This window comes from Typopeltis vanoorti, chromosome 9, assembly GCF_054136105.1.
Source record: "Typopeltis vanoorti isolate ZY-2024b chromosome 9, IOZ_Tvanoo_1.0, whole genome shotgun sequence".
NCBI classification, from domain to species: Eukaryota; Metazoa; Arthropoda; class Arachnida; order Uropygi; family Thelyphonidae; genus Typopeltis; species Typopeltis vanoorti.
In genome coordinates this window covers 79868257-79894714 of record NC_143557.1, presented here as the reverse complement: position 1 = coordinate 79894714, position 26458 = coordinate 79868257, and the positions used below count along the sequence as shown (strand labels likewise).

At 35.6% G+C, this 26458-nt stretch overlaps 3 protein-coding genes across 6 annotated transcripts in view; 2 read left to right on the top strand and 1 right to left on the bottom strand.

Moving 5' to 3' along the window:
• The window catches only part of LOC150103189 (kelch-like protein 38), a 161907-nt gene that overhangs the window by 113808 nt on the left and 21641 nt on the right, over nucleotides 1-26458 (bottom strand). For 3 of the 4 annotated variants that reach the window (XM_090397751.1, XM_090397753.1, XM_090397750.1), the window contains exon 3: nucleotides 14148-14615. In XM_090397751.1, coding sequence (XP_090253877.1) covers nucleotides 14148-14596 — 449 coding nt within the window. In that variant the 5' untranslated portion in view covers nucleotides 14597-14615. Of the gene's footprint in view, nucleotides 1-7188; nucleotides 7248-14147; nucleotides 14616-26458 lie in introns of those variants that run through there. The other variant, XM_090397754.1, reaches the window with a different exon arrangement.
• LOC150103191 (kelch-like protein 10) lies at nucleotides 17694-18134 on the top strand. The gene has a single exon (XM_090398124.1). It carries the CDS (start codon nucleotides 17694-17696, stop codon nucleotides 18132-18134), a length of 441 nt encoding a protein of 146 aa, XP_090254250.1.
• Nucleotides 21234-25866, top strand: LOC150103190 (kelch-like protein 10). The gene is made up of 4 exons (XM_090398407.1): nucleotides 21234-21489; nucleotides 23167-23337; nucleotides 23679-23787; nucleotides 25836-25866. The coding sequence occupies exons 1-3, from the start codon at nucleotides 21361-21363 to the stop codon at nucleotides 23703-23705; spliced, it is 327 nt and encodes a 108-aa protein (XP_090254533.1). The 5' UTR covers nucleotides 21234-21360; the 3' UTR covers nucleotides 23706-23787; nucleotides 25836-25866.

Below are 26458 nucleotides of genomic sequence, written 5' to 3'. Positions count from 1 at the left end.
TCAGTCTGTTACTTGTCAAGACTCTAACATCATTACCAGATCTTATATTTCTCTCGTCTAAGGCACTTTGTACCGTATCAATCCACCTATATCTTGGTCTTCCTCTCGTTCATTTTCCTGCCAACCTGGCAGAAAACACTTGTTTTGCTAATCTTACCTCGCCCATTCAGTTCAAGTGACCATACCACCTGAGATTAACTCTGCTAACGCATTCCTGGATGCTGACAATGTCAAGTTCTTTCCTAATATCCTCGTTTTTAATATGATATTGCCATTGAATGCCATCTGTTCACGCCTATAATCTTTCTCAGGACTCTCATATCTGCGGTCTCTAGTCTTTGGTCAAGTGTTTTACTTCTGACCCAGCACTCAGATCCATAAGTTAAAACTGGTTTGAACACTGTCTTGTATACAGCTAATTTAGTGTTCCGACTAATTTCTCTCTTATTCCATATGAATTTATTCAATTGACTTCCTACATTACTAGCTTTGTTGATTCTGTTGTCTATTTCCATATTTAATTTACCATCTTCACTAAAAATCGTGCCTAAGTAGCTGAAATGTTTTACTTGTTCCACAGGTTCCCCGTTCACAACACAGTTGACATTTTCAACGATTCTACATATTTTCATTGTCTTTGTCTTTTTATTGCTGACCTTCATACCATATCTATTACAACAGTTATTCAATTTAGTCAGGGAATCTTGCAAACTTGTAGCAGATTTATTTAGAAGTATAACATCGTCTGTGTAAAGCAAAGAGCTGACATTAACATCTCCAATTCTGATATCATGTTTAATACCACTTTCCTTCATAATATGATCCATATAGATAACGAATAACAGAGGTGATAACGTACATCCTTGTCTCACACCAGATTTAACATTAAACCATCTTCCTGTACTTCTTTAATTCTAACTGCGGACTTGCAACTCAAATAAAGACTAAGTATTGCTTGATATAATGCCCCACTGACGCCATATAACTGTAGTGTATTGAATAGCTTCTCTATTGGCACCTTGTCGTATGATTTTTCCAGATCGACAAAACTTAAATACAGATCTTTGTTATATTCCCATGCTTTCTCAACTAATTGTCGTAAAGTGAAGATCTGATCCTGACAGCCTCTATTTGGCCTGAATCCAGCTTGTTCTTCACCAAGCTTTTCTTCCACAATTCTTCTCAACCGTTTCTCAAGTATACTGGCATAAATCTTAACGGAACACTCAGTAGGGAAATACCTCTGTAATTCTCACATTCAGTTTTATTTCACTTTTTATATATGGGTACTATTAGACCTCTACCCCAATCATCAGGAATTCGTCCCTCTGTCCATGCCTTCTGAACTATGCAGTGCAGCCACTGTAAGACGTTTATACCACCATACTTCAGCATTTCTGGTCGAATATCATCTACTCCTGCTGCTTTTCCACATTTCAATAGGAGAGTAGGCAACCATCAACAAGCCTTTGATGGCTTTTTCTACTTCAAGTATGGATATTTATTCCTGACTGTATGCCTGTTGAGTGTTTTTACCACTGTACTATCAGTGCTTGTTTCATTTAGCAATTTTTCGAAGTAATTACGCCATGCTTCAAGGATATCTTTTTCTCCCATTTTCATGTCACCTTTATCATCTCTAACTCCTTTTACAGCACTCTTTCCTCCATTTCTAACATTCTTCAACAACCTCCAGAATATCTTACCACCTTCTTGATATTTATTTTCTATGTTCTTGTCAAAGTCCTCCCATGACTTTTGTTTAGCTAGTTTTACAGAGTATTTACTTTCTTACATTTGTCTCTGTATTCTTTAAGAGCACAAGCTGACTTATTTGCCAGCAACTTTTGATATGCTTACTTCTTTTCTTTCACTGTCTCTTTAACTTCCTGTGTCCACCATGGAGTTCTGATTCTTCTATCCTTGCAGACAATCTCACCACATGCTTCTCTGGCTGAATCAATCAGTATTTGATTCAAGGTTTGGTTCTTGTTCTGAAACTCTTTCATTTTTTTATTCAATAATCTTCGTGTATTTTAGTCTACAGTTCACATCTGAGAATGGCTCAACTTTTATTTGCTTTAAAACTTTCTTACATGTCATTCTTTTCAATATTAAATTCAATTTTATCCTACTCAAGACTAAATAGTCATCACTTCCAATTTCAAATCCTCTGTACACTCTGGTGTCCTGCACCAGGGAGAAAACATCACTATCAACAATAACATAGTCAATGAGATTTTTCTTATTCCTTGCCTCTTCTCTCCATGTGAATTTGTGCACATTTTTATGTTGGAATATGGTGTTAGTAAAAACCAGTCCATGTCCTGAGCAGAAATCCAACAGATATTTGCCATTATTATTAGCTTTGCTCTTTTCTCCAAATTTTCCCAAAATATTTTTGTATGTCTGACAATCACTTCCTACTCTGCTATTTAGATCGCCAACAAGGACCAACTTTTCCTTTTTCATTGTGTCAGTATTTCTCTAGAGCCTCAAAAAATTCTTCCACTTCTACCTAAGTAGAGCCTTCTGTGGGACCATAGGCGCAAATAAATCTCATTGTCCAGTTCCCCATTCTGATATTTTACCAAATCACTCTACTTGACACAGCCTGCCATTCAAGAAGATTAGCTTCACATTTTGTGTTGAATACTATGGCTACTCCTTCTTTTCCTTGATTGTCATTGCCTGAATATAATATTTTGTATTTATTGCTCAGAAAGATCTCACCAGTTTTTGTCTTTTTTGTTTCAGTCACCCCTACAATGTCGATCTGGTACTTATCTAATTCCTCAGTTAGCTCCATTTCTTTGTCATTGAGGCTTCTTATGTTGATAGTACCAATCTTTAACTCTGGTGATGTTGATTTGGGGTGTGCTTTCAGATTTGTTCCAGTAGCTGACTTTTCGCTATTCACCCTGGTTCCCTGGCGAAAACAACGGGGGCCTTGTTTAACCAGGCAGCATGAAATTTTGTCATGTTGTACCATCATTTTGTATATTGGTTTAAGCCAATAAGAATACAATTTGGTCGGCTAAATCCCAAATTGCCAGCCCATCCTCGTTCATTCGGTATCCAGGTAGATAGCCAACAGGGTGCACCACGAGAAGGTGAGGATTGGACATTACGTCAGAAGCACTGTTTGGTTCTTAGCATTCCTTTAAAGGCTATGTCGAGGTCTCCTCTCAGTTATACAGCTTTGACCCTGGATAATTTTACTGTTATCTAAAAATGATGGTACAACATGACAAAATGTTGTACCATCACCTGGTACTGAGTTCTTAACATTCTCATACCGAGCATTTCCCATAGGGAATTCAAACAAAGCTTAGCAAGTGAATTTACCAGGATTTCTACTAATGTGTTCACTATTTAACATAACACCTTCCCTTAACAAAAAACTCATCCAGATAAGACTGTCGGTTTTGACCTTCAGGCCATCCAGATGCTTCCTGTTTCAGCTTCAGAAAGGTATCAATGTAGTGAGCAAAGAAGTTTTCTTCACCTTCAAATTTTTGAGAAAAATGCCACGTCTCGTAAAATTCTAAAACTTTATAACCGCGAGCATGTGCTAAATATAATTCTGGAGTGCACCAAAAACCTGTAAAAGATCAGTCCATATGAGAGCACAATGGGGCCGTTTAGGAAGCACACTTTCCACACAGGGGGAAGATTAATTTTTCGTTCACTGTGATGGGCAAAACTGGTAAAAAGAGATCGGTAGGTGCTTCCACTTTTGCATGGCAAATACCAAATTATACCCCAAGAGAATAGTCGAAATTATCGAGAGTAACTTCGGGATTCCCCATAGGAAATACTGATCTATGTATTTCTTTATCTATGGGCAATGAAATGGTATTTCATTACCCACAGATAAAGGCTATTGAAGTCTAAACAGCGAATAACTTCCCCTTCTGACTGGGTTTTGTGATGCATTTTGTAGCAGTCAGTTCTGCGACCATGCAGAGCACTACGAGGTAAAATGGGATCTGGAATATTAAGAGCAGCAATAAAGTTTTTCAAGGCTGTGTTTTAAGAAATTTCTGTATTAAATTGACATTCCCAAATTGAGATCACATCGAATCCTTTGCTACGAAAATAATTTTTGCGATCCTTCATTTGCTCAAAAAGGGAAATCATGTGTGTTTCTGTATGGTTGGAAAGTACTTGGTCTGTAACATTTTTTGGCACCCATGATGGAAACAGCTGTAGAATTCATATAAAAAGCTTCCACATTTGCCATCAACAAAATAAGGTCCGATGCATACTTCTCCCCCCACAGAACGTGCATGTTGTATGGTTATGTTGTTCTTGCCATTTGAGCCAAGCCAAAGCCTTTCGACTTTGCACGTTTACCCCTATGTAACCCCAAGCAAGAAGTATGGCCAAAGTGTTAGGTTTCAAAAAGTTTTAGAGAAATACTCTCAAACATACTCCTGCAATTGTAATGTCATGGAGAAAGAGATTACGCTGGGTTAGCTGTATGAAGAAAGTGCGAAAACTGTTGCAACTGTCATGCAAAACACGCATGTCATCTTTTGTACAGTATAAGCTAATAGTTCTGCTTTCAGACAGTATTCAGTGTCTAGCCAATTTTTGTACTAAGTCTCGAACTCTGTACGAGTTTCTTTGTTCATAAATTCTGGCTGGAAATATGATTTTTTGGGGATGACTCCGCGATAATCCAGAGAATCGGATCTGTGAAACTTGAGGAAAGAAATCCTTACGAACTTCTGGGAGATCAAATATGGCTGGTAGTTTCCTGAGACCCACACTAATGTGGGAAAAACTGTCAAGAAATATGATATTTAATAGGTCATAATAGATAGCAAGTATCATCGAACTGTCAAACACTACATGGGGTTGGAAATTTTTTTGAAAAAAGATATTCCAAAATAAAATACCCGTCAAAACCACGAAAATTGTGTGCATTCACACGAATATTTTCGTATTTTGGTTTGACAGTCCGAAGGATCCTACCATCTCGATCCCTTTTCATGAAATTCTTGACAGAAAACAACTTGTCTAGGAACTGACCCACACAGTTTTCACCCCGGAACTCACATTCATGACTACCGAAATCAACTATACATAAGACTGGTACATGACGATGATTTTTAGCAATAGTTTCAGTGTCAAAAAAATCATAGAAACCTGCTTATTTGAGACCTCCGATTTTTGCACAAAACACATCTGTTTTGGGTGAACTAACTTGCAGTGGTGGCAGAAATTTTCAGGTGGACAGAGGTGGGTTTTATTTGTAGAAAAAGTAGCCAAACACTGCTGTCCACAAAGATGGAATTTTGAACAAATATTATTTTGTATGTGCAAATTCAGACAATCGTTGTTGTAGAAAAATCTATTGCATGACTCACACAAAAGAAGGTTCTGCATTTTATGAATGGCGTTTGTGCGACAGCAGATGCATACATTTTTACAACTATGTATTTGCAATTTGATAGATTGTTTGAATGTTTTCAAACGACAGGGGCAATAATAGTTATCGGCAAACAGAGCTGGCACACTACGCACAAAATCATAATGAGAGCTGCGGTATAAAAGACAGATGTTTACTTGCATTTGAACCACAAAACACCACAGAAAAATCAACATTTGCCGAAAAAATTACGATTTGGTATTCCAGCGTCAAATGCTTTTGAAAGAGACCTGTTTCTGGAATACTGCAAGAAATGAGCAGAACCCCTGCAATTTTGTGGAGAGTTAAAGCCCTCTTGGTTTGTATCTTTTTATAATCTAATTGCACTTGCCTGTATGTTTGGGCATCATCAGTGTGTGCAGAAACACCAAGAACAAGTGCTCGGCCAGTGCAAAGATTGTCTTTGTTGTTAATTTACACAATAGCTCTTTTGAGTTTCATAAATTCATCCAGGCTAAGAAGCGTTCTTCTTTTTACACTGGTTTTCTTCCACCACCACTGTGACATCGATAAGATCATTTGCCAAAAGAAACTCACATTTCGATTGGGTGACAGCATAAAATGCATCAACTATCCTTTGGATAGTTAATTCAGAAAGCAACATGAATGGTAGGTTAATATTGCTTTCCAAACTGGATGCACTAACGCCCAATCGAACGTGAGAAAAAGTTCATAAACTCAATAATCGCTGAATGATCTCATTAAGCATATCTTGAAACATTCCAAAAAAAGACTCTGGTGGGAGGAGCTCAAGATCACAAAATTTAATTTGATACTCCATTTGATGAGTTTGATATTTGATAGAGAAACGTGATCGGCCCACCAAAACTGTATAAAAATCCCTGTAGAGTGAGAGGTCACTCTACTACTTCTACTACTTCTACTACTGAGAGGTCAGTAGTAGAAGTAGTAGTAGTAGCAGCAGCAGAGAGTTTAGTTTCACTTACAGAATCTGAATGTAAATTTTGGGAGGGGAGTCTATGTAATAACTGGTGCATGATTATACACAATGCCGTCACTAACAAACCGAATGACTGATGATTGCTATTAAAACAAATTACTTTGTAGATTCAGAAATCTCTTTTATAAATAAATAAATTAATTAATCATCATAAAGTGATTTTGCAATTGCGACACTAAGTGATCCTTTTACCAACACAATTTTACTAAACAAACATCAGCCTTCAAAATCTTTCCCAAAAACACTAACAAGCAAAAATAATAATAATAAATAAATAAATATGACTTATGGACATTTCACTTAACACAAAAACAGTTTGAAGTATTTTCATGAACATGTTTTTAATTTCCATTGCAAAACCACCTTATAAACTTATATATTAAAAACTTGGACATTAAAAAAAATTACTTTCTAGATTTCAAATTAATGTTACTCATCATAAAGTGTTTTTGCAATTTTGACACTATGCGATGCTTTCACCAACACAATTTTACTTAACATCAGCCCTCAAAATCAGACATTAAAAAAACGACTTTCTCGAATTCAGATAAACGTTACTCATCATAATGTATTTTTTCAATTTCGACACTACACAATGCTTTCACTAACACAATTTTACTAAATAACAACCCTCAATATCTTTTTCCAATCACTAACAACCAAAAAATATATATTCACTTAACACAAAAACAGTTTGAAGTATTTTCATGAACATGTTTTTAATTCCATTGCAAAACCACCTTATAACCTAATATTAAAACTTAGACATTAAAATAAAATAACTTACATTTTGTCCAGAATAACTCATTTTGGAACTACGAAATTCTGACTGCATGTAGATATTCCAAATACTTGAAAAACAAAGGAACTGTACGAACCCATTAGTCTTTATAAAATATCAGAACCAATGGAAAACCAATAACGAGAACACCAAAAAACTTAGTTCTCATCGATCACATGAGGTCAAATTCCAAACCATTGGTACCCACAATAGTGTAAACAAATCGTGCATCACCTTGAAAACAAGACGCGATAATAAAATTCCATAATCAGGAATGAAGATTAGGATATGTGTCACAATGAATGAATACAGTCACATCAGAAACTGTCACAATACATCTATGAAAGGGATGTGATTAATTGTTTACAAACTGTCTAACTAATATTCACATAGTGTGAAAGAGGATCAAATGAGCGGATATAACTCAGCCATCTTCATGAAAAGACACCTTTGAAGAATACCGCGATTTGAAGTAACCGCTCGCTGCCAGATATTACTCATGAAAAACACACGATGTTCACTACCGTGGGAAAATAAACATAGCATGATCCCACGGGCTGAAATCTAAATGAAGAAGTACTCAACTATTTCAGGTTACAGTATTTACAGAAATTTCGTTCTTTGTGGGTTTTGTGTTTGTGTTGTGGTGTGGATATAAAATTCAACTATTTTGGAATATTTGGTTTGGAATATTCGCATTTAGAAGAGCCATTCTGGAAAGACTGTAAGAAATTTAAATTATCATTAGAATTTCAGAATACATACAAAAGGTTTTGTAATCCATTTAACTGTCTGTTTATTTTAATTTATTTTTTAAATGCTGTAGGGACACCAGCATATAATTAAATTATTCAGAAAATCATAATCACTGCCACCACTAGACTTTACTATGCTCTAAGAATTCCCATAGTCTTTTAACAGGAAAGAAATACCCCAAACTGTATTGGAAAATTAGCACAGCCATCTATAGACAACCAAAGACAAAACATAACAACAATGACGGATGTATGTCACCTTGCAGAAATTCCAAGATATCTTATCTCAAAAACATCTCCCACAATTCCATAGGCAAACCAAAACACCATGTGATATCACAGAGAGACACATGTTCCCCAGAAATTTCCAAACACATAACATCATGATTTCTTATCTCTAAATATCACCCACAATGCTATACGAGAACCCAACACACCACGTGATGTCCCTGGCAGAAGGGGGGGGGGTAGGCCCCAGCTAAATTGCAAACATGCCAAAATTTATCTTATCACTATCCATCACCCATAATGCCATACGCAAACCATTTACTTATCTACAACTCATAACAACACACATCCAGGACACTGACGTCGCTTCCCCCATTCACCCTACCCCTATTTTAGTATCCCACCAATCACGACACGAATCCTTATCCACTAATATCTTCCTTTTCCATTCAAAACAATAACATCATTTATTTACAAATAACAAATTACGTCACTTATTTACAACTAACAAATGACGTCACTTATCTACATTTCATAATAACAAACATTCACGAAACGATTCCTTATTTTATCTTGATCTTGTTCAAAGTGTCCCACCAATCACGACACGAATCCTTATCTCTAATCATCACCCATAATTCCATACGTGAACAAAACAAACAACGTGATGTCACACACACAGATGCACAATAACGTCATCATCTCAATAACCAATCACGTCATGATTCCTATATCTTGATCTTGATCTTTTCACTAGTGGCTCCCCTTCTACTGACGATACATTAGTTGCCTACCTTCGCGACGTTGGTAAAAACACGGAATCACTTAAAATCAACTGTACGCAACATTATCAGTGGATGAAAATGGAAGAATAACCTTAAACAAGAGACGGAATGGATAACCCAGAAAGCTAAGGCCAAGCAACTAAAGAGTGCTGGGGAAAGGAGGTACGGAAATCTCGACTGTCCGATGTGAGCATGATCAGTCGGGAGTTCAAAGAGTCTAGGTTTATAGAAAAGCACTATGTAAAGAACTGCACATCTCGGTTTCCCAGAAGAGGGCTTTGCGGATCAACACACACGCACGCACGCGCGCACACACACACACACACACACACACACACACACACACACACACACACACACACACACACACACTACACTGCTGTAAAGAACATCTTCGTTGTAAAGTTTAATGGAAGAGACGTAATGGTCTGGAGCTGTTTTTCCTAATATGGATTCATATCTTTGGTTGTGGTGACTGAAAGGAAAATTGACAACAAATATGCAAAGCTTCTGCACAACACAATGCTCTCTACATTGTGTTGTAAAACATGAGTTAAGAGAAATAAGTACAGTTCAGTCTCACTAAAGCAAAACATCATTATAACAAACTCGTTCACTGTAACAAACTTCCAAAAATTCCTGCCCGAATGCTCAAGCGCACGATGACATGCTAAACAAAATGCAATATAGCAAACTTTCAACTATAACAAACGATTCCTATAAATAAATATGCTATAGCGAGAATTGATGTACCTACTTCGAAAGATAATAATGTCCTTAAAATGACGAATAACACATGATGTAAATATTGAATGAAAGAACCAATTAGGAATCTTTCCTGTGGAATCACTGAATTAATAGTTCCATTTCTACCAAATATAAATGTATAAAGAAAATGAAACTTAACCAAAGTCGCACTATCAGCAGGCCAGTGAGAAGCAGCAAGAACCTAATACAACGAAGAGATACTAGCACATGGCAAAAATCGGTAGGTGAATAAAAATGCACTTTTTTTTTTTTGCTGTTGTTATTTGTAAATGATTTCAATATAGTTTAAGACAAAATGTGCTGCAACTGAACTTAGGAGTTTGTTATTATTATTATTATTATTTGTCACCTCCAGGGAGTCCAAAGACTTATCGAGGGAAGGCATCCACTCTACAACTCTGTCTCCATCATTCACAATCCACCAACTGACCGCAACTGCACCAACGCCATCTATCGCCGATCACCACCACCACCACCACCACTAGAATTTCCACAGACAATCACAAACATCCATGCCCACGGCGGGATTCGAGCCCGCAGCCTTTTGGCTGGGAAGCGGATACGCTAGCCACTTATTAAATCACTAGTTTAAATTAAATACATAATAGACTGGTTTAAACAAACTTGCTTCACTAATTTCCTTATGTATGAATAAGTGAGAGAAGCGAGGATAGATTTTACTAAAATATTAGTGCAGTACAAATTAAGCTTCAGTCCTTGACCAACTTTCTTATAGCTTACACCAGTGTTTTTTCATACTTTTTTTTTGTGACCGCGACCACAATAAGAAATGTATTTTATCACACACACACACACACACACACACACACACACACACACACACACACACACACACACACACACACACACACACACACACACACACACACACACACACACACACACACACACGAAGACAATGTTACGTTTATTGTACACTGATTACAATCAATATTGTCACTATTTGCATTTCTAGATTTAGAAGTCGACATGCCACTCTATTTTTAACTTCATCATTCTTTTCTCTTCTAATAATAAAACGACCAATTTTGAGAATGATTTTCACTAGGTTTTTATACAGTTGTCTCACACTCGATAACGCCGTTTCCGAAAAACGCATTGATAATTCGTAACCGACATCATTCTGACAGCAAACAGAATTATCATTATTATTATTATTATTATATTTTTGAAGAAGTTGCCGCAAGAGGTCTCTAGTGAAGACTAATATCATGAACTTCCACACACACACACACATATACCTATCTGGGGAGATAGCAAATGTAAAAACATTTTCGCAAGCGTGGCATCCATTTGTATTTTATATTTTTTAGATCTGAACACTTGTACAAAATCAGTGTTTTAAAGCTACGAAATATGCAAGATGCACTCTGATATTTTCTATTCTATTTCATTAAAAATGCTGTCGTAATCCATTAAATTGGTTTCAAGACCCACTAATGGGTTGACCCGCAGTTTAAAAAAGCACTGGCCTAAACTATGCCACGGACTACAGGTTTCCTTTTCTTAATATTACTCGAAGTAATTTGTCTGATTTCACCAACAGTTCATAGGACAACTGCACACTCTCAAAGAGAAATGCAACTCGACTGTTCGCCAACCGAATTCAGAAATAGGGTGTTTAAGTTAACCACCATTAACTTTAAGATCTGTTTAAGAATTGCAATTAGCTTAATAACTTGTTTATTATTTAAACCTAGTTCCAGGATAAAAAAAAAAAGATGCTTAGTCTTTAGAATAGTTCTTTACAAGTTCAAATTTAAACTAGCAAAACAGGAACGTTCAGTGAATGATGTGATATCCCTATTTACTTCATTTCAGCATAATGCATCCTCATTAAACAAACTGCATCAATTCTTTTTTGCGAGTGACAATTATCCCATAGCAATCAGATAATTTATGTTCATAGTTGATTACACAGCACATGGTGCTTCTTGAGTGAGTATCATTCTCTAAAAAATAAAATTTCACACAAAAAAGTCCATTAAAAAAATAACTAAAATCACTTATGCAATTTTAAGCTGCAAACGTCAATGTGGACTGAAAATTTTCTTTAACGTTGCAGATTTTTGAGTTCATATGAATTGGATTCTTGAATATGATTTTTAGAAGTTTTATTATTATTATTATTATTATTATTATTATTATGAAACGATAAATTAACACTACATTGAAAATAAAATCACTTCAATTCCAAAGAAGTTCAGAATATTGAGCATGCTAAAAATATTCGCAACTCATAAAACCATCTAAAAAAAAAGTCAAAACAATTTAATGAATCAATGACTAGTTTCGTACAACACTATTGTGTGCTGCTTCGGATTGATATAATTACACAAACATAAAACGAGACATTAGCATGGAGATTTCTAAATAACGAATCGTCATTTTTTTAAAATTCATTCATTCAACACGTAGCAGACATTGAATGCAGGAACGAGATATCATGAGAGTGGGTCATTGTTACAGGATAGAATAAAAATCAACACCCGGTTAATTATTTTAAATATTTGATGAAAAACTACATTATACTAGCAGGGAATTAAACAGTCGTATACCAAATTTCAGTACTTTTTAACACACAGAAAAATTCAGCAAATCTCTTGAGAAAGTCAAGTAAAATGAAATGAAACGTTGGCACGATTAAAAATATCCTTAAATATCCAGCTTAAAATACAAAACTTGTGCTCAATATTTTAGAAGGAAATTTGGTATTCTTGTCTGCAAGTGAATATCTTTAACTCGTGTAATCGTAGTTCAAAAGTCACCGAATGGCAAATAGCGATTCGCATCTGGAACGTCAACGAATTTTTCGCATGATTTGAACCTAATTTGTAAATAAAGTAATTATTGAAGTTGTCTATTTTAACACGTCATATATATAGAATATTAAAAAGTCGGCTGTACCTTCCCAAAAATTGTGCATCGATTTGTTTGCATGCTGGAATATCGAGTACAAACATGACTGCTTTTGAAGCGGAAAATGTCAAAAAATGTCATTTTGTATTAATTAATATTTGAATTTATAATATAATTATAGCTATTCTCTTATTATTCACAAATAATTAATAAAATTAAAATAAAATTGGTTTTGAAATATAATGCAGATGTAACTTTTAACTTTTATATATACAGGGTGTTCGAGATAAATTTGACATATTTATAATTAATTATATTTTTCCGTAAGTTACATGTATTAACACACACTTCTCTTCATTTAAAAGTTTGGACCCTTCTTCATTCATATACAAGATGTCAGAAAGGATGGATAGCTGGAACCCACCTGAATCATGGAAGAGAATAACTTGTATCATGATGATTCTTGCCCGCCATCAAAATAAGGATATTACGACTGCTGCCCAATGCTCCCTGAATACAGTAAAAACAATCAGGCATGAACTAGAGACTTGCAATGGTGACTACGAGGATGTAGCAAGAAGAAAGATCCCTAGCAGACGATCTGATTGCGTTCGTACAGCAGAATTCCTCGCAAATCTGCAGGAACAGGTGTTGAAGAACCCTGGCATTGGAATTCGGGCTTTGTTCGTGGAGTTGCTAACTGTAGTCAAGCCCTGGAAAACAAGGGTAGCCAATGGTAGGCCGTATGTATGGCAGCAGGATTCGGCCCCTTGCCACACCTCTGGGAAAAGTCAAAAATGGTTGTCTGAAAATTTCTACGACTTCACCAGTCCAAATGTTTGGCCTCCAAACTCCCCAGACCTTAACCCCATGGATTATTTTGTATGGGGCGCAGTTGAAAAAGACACCAATCGCACTTCCAGTAATACAAAAGCCCAGTTAATGGATAAAATTAAAACAGTTTTTGCGGCCCTTCCCAGGGAGACTGTAGCATCAGCTTGTTCGAGGTTCCGAAGCAGAATTGAAGCTGTGATCGATGCTAATGGTGGTTATTTTGAGTAAATCTTGTTGATAGTATTGTAATTAACTCTGCCTGTAATGTTTTTTTGTCAATTCATTAAATTTAATAGATACAAAGAAGATTTTCTTTTTCCTTACGAAACTGTCAAATTTATCCCGAACACCCTGTATATGATTCGGACCGCGAAGAAAACTAATTAGTAGCCTTTTGCCTTGCTTGCTGTTTGGTTTGATGCTGCTACTGTTTTCACTTGAATTATGATGCAACCATATTTCGAGATCTCAAATATATGCTGCATATATTTTTGTCTTTCTAGATAATTATTAGCCAGCTGCTCTTGCCAGGGAAAGCGAAAAAAAAAAATTTTTTTTTCACCGGGGCCCGAATGCCCTCTTGTCCCTGCAGAGAACATATGCAATTTATGGATGTAACAGACTAGCGAGTTCGACTTAATCACTGATTAATGAGAGAAACCCCCCCCCTCCCCCGCCAAGGGCATGAGATGGAAGAAAAGCTGTTTTCACTTACCTGTGAACTATTGCCTTTAGCTGTTCTATCCCTTTGGAATTTGCGTAATGGTAGATGCGTATACAGTTATTAGGATCGATGTTTGAGAGCAGAAATCGTTTACATTTCTTGGAAAGACTAGTCATTAGAAGTTGATCGGCTGCCGACATCAGCTCCCACACTGTGTCCCAGTTGATATCCGTCTTCTGGGTGTAGGCGAACTCAATGACAGTCCCGAGTAATTGAGCCGAAATACCGGATATCAACGTGTCACTCGCAATTTCGCTACTGCTTGTATCACTGATGTATAAATCTTTGAAATATTCACTACTTGCTACCATGGTTGCTCGATGAACCAGGAACTCGCCGCCATCCTCAGTCCGTAACTTCCCATCACACAGTTCGCCTCTCTTCCTCATTTCGTTTAGAATAGAAGAGTGAGCTGGGTATGAGCCTTCGTCGTCGTCCATTTTATCAAGGGTGGATACTCTGCGAATAAACAATAGCCGAGTTAATAAAGGATCGTTGGTGTATAGGCGTATACAAGAGTGAACTGGAAGCAAAACAAACCAACAATAATGTAGAAAAGTTTCACCTTAGATTTTTATGGGTTAAGTAAAGGACAAGGTACAGACATTAAAAGCGTTAAAACGAAAATGTTACTACGAGATAATATTTTAGTGACTTGAGATGTACAAATTGGAGGCCTGGTTGGTCGACTGGATAACATGAATGTTTGTAAACCATCCATGTCCACGGTGCTGTAGATGCTTTAGAACAGCATGTACAGCTCTTTGGGTTTATAAGGCTTGTCTTAACAAAAAAGTAAAAAAAAAAAAAAATCGGAGACGCAGAGCCATCATGACTCTGGGAATGCTAAAGCGTACAAGGCAAGAGCTGAGTTACAAACTGAAAGTTACAAAACTACACATGGAGTTTCACAATTAACTTGTTCCACCGTCACAATAATAATAAACTGTCGTTCATATTATTTGTTATATCTTCCTCGTATCATAGGTTTAAAAAAATCAGAATTTTAAAATACCTGCATTATTTTGGGGAGACATTTTAGTGACTTGCGATGTACAGATAATTTGGAGTATCCGGTCCGTTACCAAATTTCTTGGAAGCTTTGGGTTAGTTGATTGTTTAGCTAGTTATTTAGGATTGGCATGGAACCAAACTTGATAAAATACATTCCTCACACCACTCGGAACTGCCATCCCATATCCAAACCCTGGTTCTCCAAAAGATGTGCCAAGGCTATATCAATGAAAAATCAGGCATACCACAACTGGCTCAAATTAAGAACTCCATCCTCCTTCAGTGCCTATACTGAAGTCCGAAACAGATGTAAAAAAATTATCGATGATTCGAAAACAGAATTTGAACAGGCAAAACCAGGAAACTTGCAGCCTGTCCTAGCGGCAGCCATGCCTTTTGGTCTCTTGTCAAAGCAATTAGTCGCAACTTTTGCCCTACACTACTCCCACCCCTATTATACCCAGATGGCTCAATTGCAACATTACCCACAGAAAAAGCTAATCTCCTGGCTTCACACAAACTTTGCCTACAATGCATGCATAACTGACAATGGCAAATGCCCCCTAGTCATTCCAACTGCCCAAATACAATGCCCCCCTGTATCCTTTTGCCAGAAAGAGATCATAAACCTGTTGTCAAAATTAGACACAAAAAGCCCCTGGCCCTGATGGCATTCCTCCAATTGTCCTGAAGGTCTTGCAGCAGAACTGACTCCTATCCTATGCTGTCTGTACACACTATCTTACTCCACTGGTATATATATATATATCCCAAAGCCTGGAAATCTGGAAATTGCCCCTATATTCAACCCATTCCCAAAAAGGGAGACAAACCATTACATCCTCAGCTTCCAAAAAACTAGGTTTCCTCTTTCGCTCAAGACGTTAATTCACTTCTAAACAGCTGTTAACCTTATACAAATCGTAAATCCGCCCAGCTATCGAATACTGTTCTCACATTTGGAGTGGGGCTCCTAAAAGCTCCTTCAAAATGCTAGACTGACAAATGATTCATTTGTATATTCTACAAATATTTTCATGGAAAATGCTTATCTGAAACAGCATCAATAATTCCCCCATTCTGTACTAAACCCATTGGAACACGTATACAGCCACCTCCCAACGTCCCTTCACAGTACATCTTGAAACCCACAGAACAAGTTTCTTTTCCCCCTCCTTCATCCTTGCTACTGTTGTACTGTCGAAAAGTCTTCCCCCTTAGCTATTTCCCAAGGAATACAATATACAGGAATACAATAAAGTTTCCAAATCAAATGTTAACAAGTTCCTCCTTTCCCATCCCACTACCCACATACAGTACTAAAGTACTATAGATTGACCAGCCAACCTCTCGTATATGGGCCCAACATAATAATAATAATAATAATAATAATAATAATAATAATAATAATAATAATAATAATAAAACTTAGAACTGATGTATTACGTTTGTCAGGTGTTTGTATTCTAAAGCCAGTTTCGTCTAATTTGTTCAAGAGGGAAACCTAAATAACATGGATAAACTCAGCTTAAGTTTAAAAACAACAACAAAAAACTTGAAATAATTTTCCCGCCTCCTATATGGGATTAAAAATTTCAATCGGTTTCTTTCAGATTGTGTTACCGATGCTATAAGGGAAAATAATTTTTGCTTAATTTTATTATCATTTTATAATTTCAAAGAATGATGTAATTCATAATTCTACTGTACTGATTTTTGCGAAATGATAGAAAGTGTGTTAAAAATCTGTTAAGTACAAAATCTTCAATATTCCTACTTAAATTTCCTGGAACTGATAAATTCTACGAAAACATTTCCTTTATAAGAGTTATGAGGCATATCCATCATTTATAAGGAAACTAGTGAAGATATTATTGCTCATGTAAGTGCATATCATTTACATTCTCCTGTCAGCCTGTATCGTCAATCCTAATAAATTATTGACACATCGATTTTTCTAGGAAATCATCTTCTTCTAAGAAGGCTACTTACACAAGTTCGACATAATCTACGCCTTACTTCCTGACAATATCTTATCTTTCAATACCATGCGAAAAAGATAAGCAACTAAGAGGCTACACATGTACTGAACTGCTTTGGAATATTTTAGAATATTAAAGTTTCCAAAGACAGAAAGAATGCTAATTCAATAACTAAATTTGGTATTATTTAAATATTATTCATCAATGAATTTAAAAATGTTACCTAATCAAATACTTGATGGTATACAACGGGACTGTGCAAAGTTGATCGGATACTAAAATCAGTTAGAATCCGAAAACATAATTTAATTATAACATAAACAATGTTCAATTTTAACAATTGAAGTTACTTCGAATACTATCGACTTAGTTGTTACACAATACAAGATGGAGTTTTTATATTATTGTGTCAGAGTGCAATCCACGTAATTAGATAATGGCAATCGTTTATAGTTAGCTTCTAAATTCAGCGCCAAAAACGAACTAAAACTGAAATGAACTAACAGCAAAATGGAATATTCAGCCTAACATTTCCCCCCAAATGGATGAATCAGCAGACTTTCTCCACGCGCTTAATGACTTGAGAAAGAAAAACGAATTCTGTGAAGGAATACTTAGGACGGAAGATGGTGGACTATTCAACGTACATCGAGTTGTTCTGATTATTGTAAGCAATTATTTTCGTGCTCTCTATGCCCGAAAAGTAAATAATACAGAAGGTCGCTATGATGTCACGATTCCAGGAATTACGAAGGAAATGCTGGGTCACATTATTGATTATGCTTACACAAGAACTATGCAGTTAAATTGGGAAAATGTGTGGGAAACCATAACGGCTGCAGATCAGTTCCTTATTTCAGGATTAGTCAAGTTATGCGAAACGTTTTTCGCCTCCAATATGAGCCCTGAAAACTGTATTCGAATTAGAAACTTTGCTCGAATGTATGGGCTTTGGGATTTGGCAGAGATCTCCCATAGGTAAAGAGACAAAGTTGATTATTATTATTTTTTCATTAAATACTTAATACTTAAATACTTAAAATTAAACTGCATATGTACATTACAGCGTCAAGAAAAATTAGTAAGAAACGTATGCACAACATACTATGGCAGTCGTAATCTCGATATTACGATAAGTTTAATTTCACAACATGAAGCAAAGCAAAATTATAAAAAAAGGAAACAATCAGGTAAAGAGATTCGGTGGTTAAAATCACCGACGGCCAAGGGTCACCCCATTGCAGGACGTCACTAGCAATTGAAGTTACTCTATTTTAGGGTTCGGGTAAAGTAGTAAATTATTGTCTGATGTTAACAAAAAAATTAAAATTTCTCGATAATTTTTCCCCGAAGTCTTAAGTATTAAGTTTTATCAAAACTAGTTCATCCGTTCTAAATTGGTTTCATACAAATGGACGGACATGGAGATAACAGATGCGCTGCTTACGATATAGAAGATTTACTGATGACCTTTTACCATGGTTCTCACTCTGACAAACACCATTCTGAGAATTTTCGTGGCTCCATGTATGCATGAGAATATACTGTAATTACTTGCAATGATACGTTCGTTGCAAGTTGCTTCTACAGAAAGCATGCACGAAACCTATTTGCCTGAGGGAAGAATTTGCTTCATTTATTTTTTGATACACTTGAGAAGGAATCGAAATCCAATTCAACGTGACGTGATTTGGATTTAAATGTTAAAACCGATCTTAACACTGCTGTGTTCATATAATTTATCCTACATTTAAGGAGGAATTTTTTAATAGCGCTGTCGAATTCTTAATATATTGTAGTACAGCCGATCATCCGACCCTCTGTACAATCACTGAATTTTTGAAATGCTTTTTGGTGAACCAAATGGTTTTAAAATGCTGTTAGAGATCGCTTCGATGTAATCTTCCCTCTAGAATGACCACTGCTTTACTGTGCATACTTTGTCTTCTCCTCCCAACCCAGTACGAATATAATGCCTGACATCCTTGAACAAAAGGAACATTTATAATATCTTGAACTCAAATTAATTACAGTCTAGATTAAGTATTGTGGAACAACAATGAAGTTGATTTGGCAATGCATTTATCAACCGCCAATTTGGACATCGGGCTGATTCATTTGCAGTTTATTACTGATTCTAATCAGCAGCCCTCCATTAATCATTGTCTAAGAATTCACTCATTCAAAGGTAAATCGAAAAGTCTGCAATATTTTTATTTGGCATACTGTAGTATAAAATAAAGGAGGAATTCTCAGTATTTTCGTAATTTTTTCGCCAAGTGTAGATAGTGTAGTGGATGTTATGGTATTCCGAACATGGTTTTGCTCATGTTCGTGTCCCAATCAGAACAACAAGAAGTATTGTGCGATTTTCGGAATCCCCGAATGTCATGTTTAGTGGCAACAAATTAATTAAATAACAATAAATGTCAGTGTCAAGTGTAAAATTTATTTGTTGCATTGTACGATAAATTGGTTGCACTAGCAGCTCAAATATGGACGGACTGTTATCATTGATGCAGCCAGGTTTGGTCAGTTAAGAAATTCCAAATGCAAGTTGACGTGCTAATTTTAGCGACATAAAGAAATCGTTCTGGTCCATTTCCTGACTATGGACATAGTCGGTAAACCAATGTCCACTGTTAAATTACATTGCAGCACACTTCGGCGTTTTGTTACTGTCTAAAAGAAACATAACATTTGATGCAACCTAGAATGAGTGTTACTCCTGCATCATGGCAATTCATGGTGACATATACCGATGTGGTTCAACCACATCTCAATCTCAGGAGATGGTAGGAGGTCCTTCATTATATATGAACCCGATAAATGTTACTTAACGTGATACGCTTAGTGTGAGTACAAAACCCACATTGAACAGCACTTGCTTGTTAACCTCGCATGGACACTGACAGGAGCGACGCCATGTTTGGAACAGAATATCAACTATTATGTTAATCTATTATATCAAATATATAATAGATTAACAGCTATTTGTGTCGCCACCTATTCAGAAAAAATTAAGAAGCCCCTGCATTAAATGTTTTAATACTACAATATGTAAAAAAAAAAAAAAAATTTTTAAGTTTGCAAGAACTTTTCGATTTAAATATTTTAGCCAGACCACATCTTTTTTTCTTTTTCTTTTTTTTTTTTTCTTTTCTGGTGGAGTGTTGTAAATAAACCAACCAAAAGGGAAAGTATTGGAATGCAATTAATGCACTACAGGGGAATATGAGGCTAAGAATGCATAAAATGAATTATGAATTATATTATAATTCAGAGCAATACATGCCCAACAACTAGGATAATTAAAAAATTAAAAAATAAATAGACGATTCTTTTTTGTAAACGTCTACAGAAAACCAGTGATTTTTTTTCCAGATGTATTTATTTATATTTAATTCAGTAAATAATTATTCGGATCTTTTTCCCCCCCTCTCAATATATGACAGCGTTCTTCTGGCTGGATAGATTAAAAAAAAAAAAAAAAAAGGAATTTGAAATGCTTTTACTCTATCAGTCATTTTGATTTTCGTTAAAATTTCATTATCCAAATTGTATAAATGACATGAAATCAATGTAGGAAAACCTAAAAGCTCTCATTATTGTCATTAATATATATATATATATATATACATACTCCGTATTTCTACTTTTTTAATAAAAATTTCCTATTGTAAATTACGTTTATAAAAACATAAAGGAAAAGTTTCGATACAAGCAAAAAAATGCGAAGATAAACTTTGTACTCCTTAATAGATGAAATAAGGAAAACTATCGATGTAGATTAGTATTATAACTTAATAATGAAGGTTTTTTAATTAAATGTGAAATTGAAACGTAATAACTTTCGTTGTTATTTCAGGTACTTACTGATCAACTTTAGTTCAGTTCATCGTAAAGCGCCTGATTTCTTTGAGCTATCATTTGATGAAATGTTAGAACTTTTGAAGGATGACTCTCTTAATATTAAAGAAGAAGACGCCTGGATCGCCATAATTCAATGGATAGAGAAGGATTTTCCGAACAGACAAACAGCCCTTTTCCGTCTTATGCATACCCTGAGATTGGCTTTTATCAGAGCAGATTTCATATTTAACAATATAGCCAATTATAGTCTCGTGAAAAAGAATGAGGCATGTCAAGATTTCTTACTAGAAAAGTTCAAGCTTCTTCTAAAACTTCCTCTGATAACTAAGGTGGATATGACCACACCACCCTTTGCTCGTCCTCGAGTTCCTCACGAAGTGCTCTTCATCATTGGAGGATGCTTCGATGACTTAGAAATCGGCTGCATAGAAACTTATGATAGTAAAGCAGATCTGTGGACTGTGGTAAGTAAAAAGTTGTTCGCATAATGAGAGAGAGAGAGAGAGGGGGGGGGAGTGCAGGACAGAAAAAAAAAGGAACAGTATAGTTCAGAATCGATTAAATATTAAATATAAATAACCAAAAGTAAAATGACGAAGTTCTTCAGGAAGAGAGAGAAAAATACGGACAAAGTGACAGATGTTGCGTTTTACGGTGATTTCCAAGTTGTTGTTGTATCATCATTTAAAGCGGTACTTTGTCTGAATATGCAATACCTGTTATATTTCACTCAAAAGTAATTACCTATATTTACCCATAAGGATAAAATTATGTATTACACACATAATTTTATCTTTATTTAGTTTTGACATTAAACTGATCCTATTGAAACCAAAACTGAAATGATTCACATTTTAATAGTGATCATAAATACCAAGTTTCAGTTAAATTCCATTAACCCAAAGTGGAATTATTATTATCTTTTCGAATTATTTTCAAAGAACTGTCATAATGTCTGTCATAAATAAATTACGGTATTCAAAGAGCTTTATCGAATGGCAGTACAAAAATATGAAGAGAGTGTTATAAAGGTTATAGTACTATTCATGAAACATTAAACCAGATTTTGGCTTCTGCTGTACACGTATAATTTTGTTTTGCTGAATTCTGCTACTAAAAAATGGTTAGGACTTGAAACAAAAATTGAGATTTGACAAACCGTAATAGAGATCCTAAATACGAAATTCCGTGAAATTCCATCTAGCCAGTGCGGAATTATCATTAGTTCGACTCGTTTTGCCACTAAGAATGATGCGAATTACCCCCCCCAAGCAAAAAAAAACTGAGCAGCATGAACGTATTGTAGTATAATTTACTAAATACCAAATTCTGTTAAATGCCATCGAGCCAGAGTACAATTATTGCTACATAAAATTTCGATGGTTGAGATGATTCTTCCTCATTTCGTTTGCAAGAATTCGAAACGTGCAGTTTCAATGAAATCAGTCCATTTAGAGTTCAGAAATAACCTGCATACGGACGTACATCGAATTTAATAATATAAACGCATTTTGTGTATTTACCTATTAAATTCGTATTAAATTAAATTATTTAATATCATTCCATTGCGAGCCGCATCTTTTTTATGACCATCTAGCTTCATTTTCATATTGCGTTTTATTCGAGTACCTACACTTACATCTCTTCGGTTATAAGTATTATTTTATTTGAATTTTTACTATTTACTTATGTTATCTGACTGCTATTTGTTTGTTCTGATATTCCCTACTCATTATTTTACTAAAAGATACATGCAAGAAAAAAAAAAAAAAACTCAAAAACGGGAAACCATTCAGAAATATAAAACAAAGAATTTTAGTCCCATTCCCAACATTGATCACATAAAAAAATTATTTTTTAAAAAATTACTGTGTTATGCAACTATTTTTCTTGGTGATAGATTTTGAGAGGCACATGACAGAAGCCTAAAAAATCGGCATATATCAAAAATTTTATATTTTTGATAATTTTTAAATAAATTGAAATTTAAAAAAAAAAATCTAAACCGAAAATTATCTAAATTTTATTTAATACATATAAAGGAGAGGTGGTAAAGTATATACGAAAAATCATTAGAGAAATAAATCCACAAAATCTGGATATGTTTAGAAAATAAATAATATGTTAATATCGTTACATAGGTATCTGATGACGACGAAGAGTGTCAACGAGCCTACCACAAATGTGCCGTAATTGGCCATGATATTTATGTTATCGGCGGACGTAATGAGGACGACTGTTTACGCAGCTGTCGTTCTTTCAATGTGGTTAAAAAAGAATGGAGGGGATATATCATCAATGCGTCGAGCAAGGTGAGAATATTCAGCATGTTCAAAAATGATGCGTTCAACATTTGCCGCTAACGTTCTTATTTCTTTTATTTTTCATGTATCTTCAATATTAATAACACTGTGGAACATTCTTTAACTGGAAATACCAACTAGTCAAGAGTTTTTTGTTTAAAAAAAAAAAAAAAAAAACTACCCGCATTGTTTCCTAGTATTACTGGCAACAAATATAAAAAGACATAGAAAATAATTTCAAACTCTGTCAATTAAATAATTATATGAACTGAGAGAGTTTAGAATAAAGCAATGATCCTTTACTCCAAGATACTTTTATTAGTTGTAATTTAGTTGTATTTTCCTCCTAGATCATCCCTCAGTGTGGCTGTTTGTAATGGATGTATTTATGCTATCGGAGGATCAGCAGGAGAGACGATATTAAAGAATGTCGAAAAGTTCGATCCCACAAAAAATGAGGTAGGTCACAACCGTTTGAATTTTTAAATCATGATCTAAATAGATCATGATTCATAGAAATTGCATGAATGCGAAGAAGAGAATGTTTGATCCATCACAAATCAAATAGATTTGCGATGGATCAATAGACCTATCCGTATATTTGTAAAAATGGCTGGCTTCCTACAAATGTGAATTTTAAAGAAGCAATGCTAACCCACTGCCTTAGCAACCAGATCCTTTGCAAGAATTATTATATATATAACGTTCCCGCACTCACAGTTCAGAACCGAAGAGACTGAAAAAAAAAAAAAAAAAAAAAAAAGATGGAAATAAGACTCTCTTACATGCTTACAAGCGTTATGAGTTTTATTCTTTAAAAATCAATTATGAACAATTCGCATATATTTTAAGCTTATATTTTGATGAAAGCTGTATGCTTCATTCTTATCTTGGACAACTTTGGCACATTTCTTGGAAAACGAGGCATAGCTCAATGGCTTTTTGACGAAGTCAAAAGAAAGCATGCTTTCTGGATGAAAACACTAGCTTGAATGACATTAGTTACGAGAAAAATTTCCTACACTTTTAAAATTTTAAGTGGAGTAAATCGATCTCAGACGAAAGTGGAAAATATATTCTGAGAAAGTGAATCTTTCTAGGCAAAGAGAGAAAGCCTGCAATTAACAGACAAGCTACAAATGGCATCATGGTTCAAAGTTCCTTCGGTCATAGTTCCAACGCATGTCTACGAGATAAACCCTTTAAAGGTTCCTCGAGTCCAAGATCGAGTTCAAGCCACCAGATATTTTCTACCGCAAGGCAAATCACGTTGTCCTTACGACCGCGTTAAGAAGAAACTAATTTTGTAGGCAAACTAAGACCACGTTATCTGCGTGTACTGTTTCACAGTTGCATATGTTCTTAGGTTGGATTTGTTCTTTTGCAGCAGAAGGAAATCTTGATACATCCTTCTGAGAATGGATAACTAGTGCCTCTGTTGAATATGTTTCTCACGTTCTTCTTCCAATCGCACTGCCGATTTACTCTCCAAAGATGCATTTCGCTTTGTTAACAAGATTCCGTTTGGATGAAACCAACTCCGAGTATTTTTAATATGATTTTTTAATTTAATCTTGTATTTTTTTAAAAATCTTGTTCACTGATTGATTATTGATTGAATTTTCTATTATGAGAAAATAAAATTACAATTTTTAGAGTTCTTACGAATAGAAGAGGAAAATGCTTTATCGATTTCCAATTCAGCTGACTGAAAGCAGAATCAGCAGAGCTGCTGCTTTCAAAATCAGTTAGCTCTGCCAATTCTGTTTTCAGTCAGCTCTGCTGACAACAGACAGAAGGGCAGACTTCGGTATCTCATCTTTTGAGAAATCGCAGATGTTTAATCACTGTAAAAATAATCTATGTTGCTTATCTAAGAGGCGTAACTGTGGTCATAAGACATTCGTATAAGCCTTCTCTGACCGTCGTCAGCGAAGGCTTATACGGACAAACAGAACTTTCTGTGTGCAACATTTGACCGAATCATTTAATGAAGGCTGTTCCCGACCCATACCGTACCGAACTATACACAGGGAATCAAAGAGAATCGCTTGGCAGTGGCATGCCTATGCGGGAAACCACTGCTTTCTGCAAAAAAACCGGAAAGTTCGTCCACAATGGTGTAAGGGATACCTGACTGGACACTGAAAGACCGGACAAAAGTCATGTGGTCCGACGAGTCATGGTACACATTGTTCTGCACCGACGGTAGAGAGAGAGAGAGAGAGAGAGAGAGAGATGAGAGAGAGAGAGAGAGAGAGAGAGAGAGAGAGAGAGAGAGAGAGAGAGAGTTTGGCAGGAGCCTCTGAAACCATGACCCAGGTTGCCTTGTAGACAGAACTCAAAGTTGTGGCGGTAGTGTCAAGGTGTGGGGGCATGTTCTGTTGGTACAAAACAGTAAAGTATGCGTGAAAACTGTGCTTATTTTCTATATTCTTATTAGTTTTTGTTAAAATGAAACAGTTTTTATTCTCATTCTAAAAAAATTAAATGTTCGGAAATTTCAGTGGAAGTTCGTACGCTCCCTCAACTACAAGCGAGCATGGGCATCTGCCACACAGCTCAACGGAGCCATCTATATTGCTGGTGGATATTCCGGAAAGAGGCATATCAAGTCAGTGGAAACCTACGACCCAGATATGAACGAGTGGATGACAGTCAGTTCCATGACAATTGCGAGGAGTGAGTTATGTATCGTTAGTCATCGCGATTACATATACGCAGCTGGTGGATATAATGGCTTCCAGACATCATCCAGTACAGAAAGATACGACCCAGCAACTGACACGTGGACCATCATAGCTCAAATGCTTAATCCTCGTTGCCAGTTTTGTATGGAGGTAAATAAGTTTCTTTTCGCTTTCCATTTTCTTGAGGTTTAGCAAATCATATCTCCTAAATTTAGATGTTAAATGAGAAAGAATGCAAAACAGGAAATATTTCTCTTATTCTTCATTGAAGAAGTTTCTCCTATCTGGATTCCTAAGCGTGTCTCATGTAATGATTTTCAACTGCTTTTTAATTATTTTTTAAAATATTTTTTCACGCTGTACCAAGCAGCAATGGGTAGCTCGTGACTGATTAAATCCGAAGAACTACATGAATTAGTTTTTGTATTAAGTTCTTCATA